At 40.4% G+C, this 7967-nt stretch overlaps 2 protein-coding genes across 4 annotated transcripts in view; one reads left to right on the top strand and one right to left on the bottom strand.

The window, feature by feature from the left end:
- Positions 1 to 3039, top strand: part of LOC116689692 (AT-rich interactive domain-containing protein 3B) — a 62912-nt gene extending 59873 nt beyond the window's left edge. For both annotated transcript variants that reach the window (XM_032516294.1, XM_032516286.1), the window contains exons 8-9: positions 76 to 168; positions 684 to 3039. In XM_032516294.1, the coding sequence (XP_032372185.1) occupies positions 76 to 168; positions 684 to 859 (269 nt within the window). In that variant the 3' untranslated portion in view covers positions 860 to 3039. The remainder of the gene's footprint in view (positions 1 to 75; positions 169 to 683) is intronic.
- Positions 3040 to 5781: 2742 nt separating this feature from the next.
- LOC116689891 (semaphorin-7A) overlaps positions 5782 to 7967 on the bottom strand; it is an 18041-nt gene continuing 15855 nt past the window's right edge. Inside the window, exon 14 of one of the 2 annotated variants that reach the window (XM_032516556.1) lies at positions 5782 to 7514. In XM_032516556.1, coding sequence (XP_032372447.1) covers positions 7159 to 7514 — 356 coding nt within the window. In that variant the 3' untranslated portion in view covers positions 5782 to 7158. The remainder of the gene's footprint in view (positions 7515 to 7967) is intronic. The other variant, XM_032516566.1, reaches the window with a different exon arrangement.

Genomic DNA, 7967 nt, shown 5'->3' with positions numbered 1-7967 from the left:
ACACACACACACACACACACACACACACACACACACACAAAAATATCTAAACAGTATACATTTTTGTTTCTTCAGATGAGAAGCAGCAGGACATGTCTCTGAGCATCTCAACCAATGGAAATGCCAGCATCACTGTCTCAGTGGAAGTCAATGGCACAATCTACTCAGGTTTGTTTGGGGGACGGGTTATTAAATTATTAAATGTGACATATCATTGACAAATAGTACCCTTTAAGGGGGACATACTCGACATTCAGAGCAATACAAAAACGAATACTTTATTAACAAAATCCAGTGCTTTTAAAGCTTTAGTGTGTAACTCCGTATTTCTCAGCGTGGCTACGTTTAAAAATTGGTGTCGTCCGGCGACTTTTGCATGCAGAAACTCAAGTAAAGATAATTACCTCTTTTAAGTTCATTATGTTTTTTTAATACTGTGTCCTCCTTGACTACTAGAGACTGTGTGGGGAGGGGTGGGGGTGAAGCCCGTTCACGTAATGCTTGTGTCATGTGGATGCACTGACAGAGTTGTTGTCATTACTTAGAATTCCTCAAGGGGGAGACATAAACTACGCACTATAGCTTTAAAGGCCTTATTTTGAAAATATTAAATCATTTTAAGACCCTGCGGTTACTTTGCCCTTGTAGTGATAAAGGCACCATGTCTTGCTTTTTTTCGACAGGAACCCTGTTTGCCCAGAAGTCTGGTGGAGGCCCCGCGTCTGCTGTGTCAGCTGCTGCTGGAACCAGCACTAGCTTTAACTTCTCTGCACCCCTAGCTCAGACCCTCAGCCCCACGTCCTCCTCCTCCTCCAAGGGTCCCAGCTCGGCTGAGCCGGCCCCCAGCGGGTCCCCCTAGCTCAGGCTGCCCTTTGTACCTGCTCCACAGGCCTCTCTTCCACCGGGAGGCCCAGCAAGAATATACAGTACAATGAGAAATCGATAAGAATAACAAACTGTTGCACAACAAATACCTCATCAACCCTGTCAACCTCTTGGCTGTCCAATCATGAACACAAAGCCCAGGAATATAATATGACAGCATGTGCCCAAATGCACAGCTATGCATTTTATTCAACATACAAACGCATACACACACTACACTACAAACACACACAATCGTACATATGCAGGCACACAATCTACACATACACACTTGCTCGTTAATCCTAATGTACATGCTAAACACAATCAGCTCAGCCAAAACCCACTGACAGGTGTAGTCACAACTGAACTTGAAAAGTTTTTATCTTAGGACATTTTGTTTGTTTGTTGCCATTTTTTTTTTTTTTTGATTTTTGTGTTTTTAGAATGATTTTGTTTTTAGTTTTTCTCTTTTTACATACCTCAAATCAAGTAACCTGCAGTGGTGTCTTTACCTCAGGAGCTGTAGTATATTTAACCTGAATCAACTTTATTTTTATATTCTTTTTGACCTAGTTGCAATCAGGGGAAGTCAAGTAACTCTCACCAGTGGAACCTCATGTACAGAGCACCCACCACTCCGTGGCCGGCCTCCAACCCGGGCCGCTCGCGTTTCTCCAACACACTGTAGACTCTTGCTGAACTCAAACTGGTGAACAATCAGATGCTGTAGACCAGCACATACCTAATTTCATAACTCCGCCCTCAGTTCAGATCACGTTAAGTCCATTATATTGGTTGGAAGTTGAATGATGTATACACAAACCTCCCAATATGGACGAGATTTCTCCAATCTGTAAACTCTCACTAGCAATGGACGGCATTTTTATGTCCACCTAAAAATTCAACTTATTTCAGGTCCGTGCAAACACGTAGGGCACAAAGTCGGGGGAACAGCAACTCCAATCCACCCACAGCAGGCCGAGACCCTGAGTTTGTTTCTCCACTCGGCTCCTGTCTATGTTACAATGAGGTTGTACCGAATCAGGTGTGAGTTTGTTGGCCCCCCATTTTGTTTGTGCATTCTTCTTCCAGCCGCAGCCATACAGCTGAATGTCAAACACACGGCATCATCGCCAATGCATAGTTCTCAGACGTCATACTGGCCTCTCTGCACTGGAGAGCGTCTCTCTCAGGAAGCAATGTGACACCTGCAAGGAATCGCTGTTAATTTAAAGAAAACGAAGGGATTCATACGTGAAGAATGCACAAGTCTACATGACTGTTCAAGAATACCTCATCTGACTCTCTCAAAAGGAGAGCTACACTACTTACCTCATACAGCGCCAAAGCCATCAAGACTTGACGCCACAACCCGTGATGGAAATCCTACCTGAACTGAAACTGACATGAAAGTACTGACACACTGCTGGTGGTTTCTGGGGACAAACGGAACCGGGGTGGGCTCGATATCTCCCTCCTCCCGTGTTCACTTGTATAATTTGTTTTTTTGCTTGCTTCCAGTTCCCTTCTTTTCTTTTTTCTTTTTTTTTTATTACCTTGTTTTTTCAGGAAAGAGGAAAGAATAGTTCCTCACTGACACGTATAGATTTGTACGATTGTCAACAGGTTTCCACGTCGCAGGGGTCAAACAATTTAAAACAATCGACGATGCTAACCTTGAATTCGACTGCGAATACCTAAATCGCAGTAACGCGCCTTTTTCTTCACGACAGCGGCAAAATGATATGCATGTGTACAATCATGTGACCAGTGTTTTAACACCCTAATCGTCTGGTTCACGTTAGCCTCTGGTTATTGCACAGCTAGATACCAAAGACTAGCCAGGTCGCTCCTCTTGATCTCTCGTACAATCCTGCCACACCTGCTGTGGTCCCGGCGAGGCAGTGTAAGGTCTCTTTTGGACTGCAAAAAAAAAAAGAAAAAAAAGAACGTTGCATAATATCTCATTTAATCTGCTTTTTTTGTTTTTTCTTAAAGCAAGTGAAAATCTGCAAGCGGTAAATTCCCTTGTTTCACATTTCACAGCATGACTTGATAATTGAAAAGTTACAATGGAAATAACTAATTTATAACTGGATTTAGGGACTCAAAATCTGATGACATGACATGTACAGCTATTGAAAAGATATTTAAGTTTTGTAATCCAGAACAGTAGCCCAGACGCTGTGCTATAGCTGATGCGCTATCTCCCTAATTTACCACTTTACGTGTATGGTCTCTTGTGAACGCATGCCCTCTCAGCCACTGTGGACAGAGGCCCCCACGTCTGGCCCCTTTCTTAAAAAGCCCACTTGCTGATAATCCAGAAAACAGTTGGATTATTCCTCCAATTGTAAAGCTTTTTTTTTCTCCCTTTAAATCTTTTGCATTTTGAAATACAACAAAGGTTAACAATGAATTCTCTAGCTTTATCTGTGTTGAATGTGAGGCATTTTAATTGTTTAGAAACCTCTTAAAGCCCAGCGTGAGCCAAGTTGGGCAGCCTTGTTTCTTTTATTAGACTGTATTTTAGCCATTACATGTCAGGTTTTGCAGTGCAGATCAGAGTTTAGGGGTTTTAGGAGGGTGCCGAAAGTCCTTTTGATGTATCCTTCAGAACCCTGTATGACACACAACTGTATTTTATAAAGGTGAGAACTGTAGATGTTGCTTTAAAGTAGTTGCTGGTGAGATCTGGCCAGTGCAGTTTTCACTACTCCACTGGCTGGGAAACTCTTTCTCTTCAAGCTTAATCCTTTGGAGAGCAATCACTTTTTATTTTCACTTTTCAATTCAATCAGATATTAGACACCAATTGTCATACATCCTGTTGAGTTTTTGCTATTTATTTGTGTGTTGTTTTTTTTTTGTCCTGATGGACCTTGTTTTTAGTAACAGTTCAGCTTAATACATTAGGCTGTGATACTAAAACATCTTGTTTCTAAGTCTTGTTTAATCTGCTTGGTCAAAGCAATGACTGTTTAGCGTAGCTTCACTGCCTTTGTGTTTGTGTGCGTGTTCGCGTGCGTGCGCGTGTGTGTGTGTGTGTGTGTGTGTGTGTGTGTGTGTGTGTGTGCGTGCGTGGGCTTGTGTGCGTGCGTGCGTGCGTTCAGTATACACAGGATGTGGTTGCTGTGCCTACATACACTTGTAATACCATTCGGAATACTGCAGGTGGCGGCACACTCTTATATTGCAGGAGGAGGTGAATTCTCAACATTTTTAACACATCTTAACTTAAATGGGGGTAGTTCTCCAACATCAGCCTCATTGCCATCCATGGGAAAGGCCCATTAAAGCATTGAGGGCTGGCCATTCCCTTCTCTCTCCCAGCCACCTGATTTGCTGTGTGGATGCGTGGATGTGATGTGTTGTGTGCCTGTGAGCCTGCATCCCTGTATGTATGTATGTATGTATGTATGTATGTATGTATGTGTGTTTGTGCAACTATTAGAGACCGCCCCTACCTCGTCATACCACAATACCTCAGGGCAGTGGGCTGCAGTCCCTGTTGTGTTCGATAATGAAGCTGCGTTGAGGGACGAGTACAGACGGATGCTGGGGTCACTTCGCCAAATGCAACGTTGGCATTGGTTTTGCATTTCCGGATTTGTGTCGTCAGTGACTGTTTGCGAGGTCTCGTCACTCAGGAAGCTGTGAAGTTGGGAGTCTGCAGAGCGTTTTGTCTCTCAGATGATTTTGGAGTTAATTCAGTTTTAAATTGTTTAAAAACTAACATGATCTGTGTAAAAACAGGCGCATATGCAAATGGTTATCGAATACCTCATTTATCAATTTTATGTTTTTGGCTTGTACAATGCTCCGTATATAAATTCAACTGTGGGGTTTGTGCATATTTTTGTACTGTTATTATGGACATGGTAATAATTATATTACTGATATTATAGTTTTCTCTTTGATTAAAGCAAACAAAAAATAGGACAAACACATGAATGCTTGTAAAAACTGGTTTGTGCTGATTGTATTTAAGAGGAGCACTTTTCCAAAGTGGTTTTCACACATTCAGTTTTGTTCATATTAGTAATATAAAGATATGGTTCTCAGGGCTTTAAACTTGTATGTCATGATAAAGTTTTACTTTATATCTTATTCCCATGTGTGTGTTTCATTTCTAGTGTCTTTTGTGTGTGTATCCCACTCTGAAGCATTTTCACATCCTCTCACGTAGCCTTGTAAGCCAAAACGATCACATTCATTTCCACTTTTTAAACATTCCACTGACAGGTTTCTGTGTAAAAAGTTCAGTAAATTCTCACAACAACCTCATCATTGACATTTGTCAATTCTGTTAATCCACAAGCACATTGCTGCAGGTTTTTAAAGAGTCATTCTAGCTGTGGGAAGTGTTGATATTTATGAGCAATATCATTTCTCAAGAGGGCTCGATGTGACACCCTGATTTGACAGTGGACATGTGAAGAAGCCAAGTGGCGCAGCCTTACAGCTGTTTCCTTTTATGACATTTAAAGAACTCAACCGGTTGAATGTAACATTTTACAGTAAAGGGCAGAAGGAAAACAGATTGGAATTATGACAAAGAAAAGATGCGCATACTGTAGAAATAACTTTTTTAATAACATTCTCTTGCAAAAATAAATCAATTAAACGGCTTAAGTAAGTGCAAATCGATTATGGAATATTCTGGAAAATCTTAAATGCTTTCCCATGAACCTATTTTAAATCTCAGACATGGATACATATTGGATAAATCCCTTGCTGAGATTTAAAATCTATCTGCATGGCTCAACACCACTAGAGGAAAAGAGATTCATTCATTGAACTTCACATAGATGTAACATGTGATTGTAAACTGACCCTTTAATGCTAACTATTACATCAACAACCTCTCTCCTACCACTCTCAGACAGCTTTATGAAAAGTAAAGTGCTACAACTGCCTGGCGTTAGGGTAACAGCAGATAAGTTAGAAATACAAGTCAAATGAATTTTGCGTTGAAAGATGTAACCTTAAACATTTGGCAATGTAACATGCTAACACCAGCTATCTAATGACATAAAAGAAGCACAACTGTGTTATCTTTCTACCCATATTCCGTCTTCACTGACCTAAAAAAATAGACATTGCTGAAAAATCCCAGCTGTATTTCACAATATATAAATGTATCTTGACAGACAGAGAAGACTGTTCTTATTTGGGGCATTTTGGGCCTTTACTTTTTGCAAGGACAGCTAAAGACATGAGAGAGGAGAGGGAGGGGGTCCGAGTCAAACCCGGGCCCGCCGCATCGAGGAGTAAACCTATATATGGGTGCCCAATCCGTTCGCCTGACAAAGAAGTCTTAACAAAGAGAAAATGTCTAAAGTCGGTTAAGCAAGTCTGAGGTAGTACGCAAGACAGGAAATTACAGCTCGGACAGAAGAAATTTCACATTAAAAGGGAAACGGATTGTATCACAGGTAGTATTTTACAATAACTCAAATGCAATGCAGTGCTATGCATATTTTAGGCTGCCCTACCAGCAGAGATTTTCCTGCGTGAGACATCACTTTCTTTGATCATGTTGTATTATATTCCAGCCTAGCATCTGGTTTTCTGAAAAATAATATAAATATAATATATTTTGTATAAACTTTTACCAGTTTCCCAGGCTGCTCTACATGCATTTCTTGATCCAAAGATGATGGCAGAAGTGACTTCGATTTGTATGACGCAGTAAAGACATTTTAACTAATACATTGTTCTATTTGGCATGATCTTAAATAATACACATTCAATTGGTCTGGCATCTAAAACAAGCAAGGAGTATTTTACAGAGGTTATGTTTTTAACATTAACGTTTTTTAATTACATATCTTTTATTCTGTGACTTTGTGCAAATATGATAATACCGAGAGGCACCTGCTCCCTTTTAACGGATTCAGATATGCTAAATGAGGAATAGTTGAGCTTTTACACACATTTTTTGATTCAGATTGATTTGAAAATGTGCATTTGAAGGCTCTGCTTAATTTTTACAATCAGTATTTTTGCTATTTTAATTCCTATTATCAAAAAAAGAAAATTGTTGGCAAGATTACGACATCTATTTTTCATCAACTTTTATTGCACTTGAAAATAACGCTGATGCATAGATGCCAAAAGCGCTGCAAAAATGATTTTGTTACTTAAATTAAAGACAAAATTATAATTTGGACTAACAGAATAAAATATTTTAATTTCAGTTATTATGTTGCAGCCCTCACTATGAATGCAAACATTAGGAAGTATCGTTAATCGCAATTGTTTTTATATCATGTTATTTTCTCGGGACTAATAGGCCACACTCTTGATCAGAACAGCCATTAGACAGAGCCATACCAGTGGGCTTGATGACCGGCCCGCCGCCCTGCTCCCCAGCCGTATTTGGTACTGGGCCAGGACTCTGCTGTAGCCCATCTCCTCTGAAACACATGTGTAAGTTCCCACCTGCTCGGGACCCATGCTTTCAATAAGAAAAAGGCACTGCTGCTCCATTGAACTGCAGGATGTGTTGCTTTCAGTGTGACACCAGGTATACTGGGCGTGATGGGACGACATCGGGCACTGGAGGAAATACTTGGAGTCAGGTGGAAGTGTGATGCTGCCCTTGGCCTCGTCCGCAGTTTTGTCAGTGGAATATCTTGACACTGAGAAAAGAACACAAGGTCTGTTTAGCTTTGAGACTTTATTTAACAAGGCAGGTCTCTCATTTCAATTAGAGCATGACAAGCCTCTTGGCATGGCACTTTGTTGCAAGCGGACCAAGCCAAGACGGTTTGTGCACCTAATAGGGAACCAGTGTAAAATGTTTCAAATGTGTATAGATTTTCTAAGTTGCTTTAGGTGCATATTCAATGGCAGAGTAGAACAACAAGGGTCCTCATTGTAAAGGGAGCCGGATAAGTGTATAATATAAATAGTAAAAGCACTTTTACAACATTATCATCATCATATGCTGATAATACAGTTATGTATCAGAACTATACAGTTATATACAGTTATGTATCATCAGCATATAGGAATATAAAAGGATACCTACAATACATACACTACCGGTCAAAAGTATGGGGTCACTTACAAATTTCCATACCCCTCCATTA

This window comes from Etheostoma spectabile, chromosome 1, assembly GCF_008692095.1.
Source record: "Etheostoma spectabile isolate EspeVRDwgs_2016 chromosome 1, UIUC_Espe_1.0, whole genome shotgun sequence".
NCBI classification, from domain to species: domain Eukaryota; kingdom Metazoa; phylum Chordata; class Actinopteri; order Perciformes; family Percidae; genus Etheostoma; species Etheostoma spectabile.
This window is presented reverse-complemented; position numbering and strand designations above follow the sequence as displayed.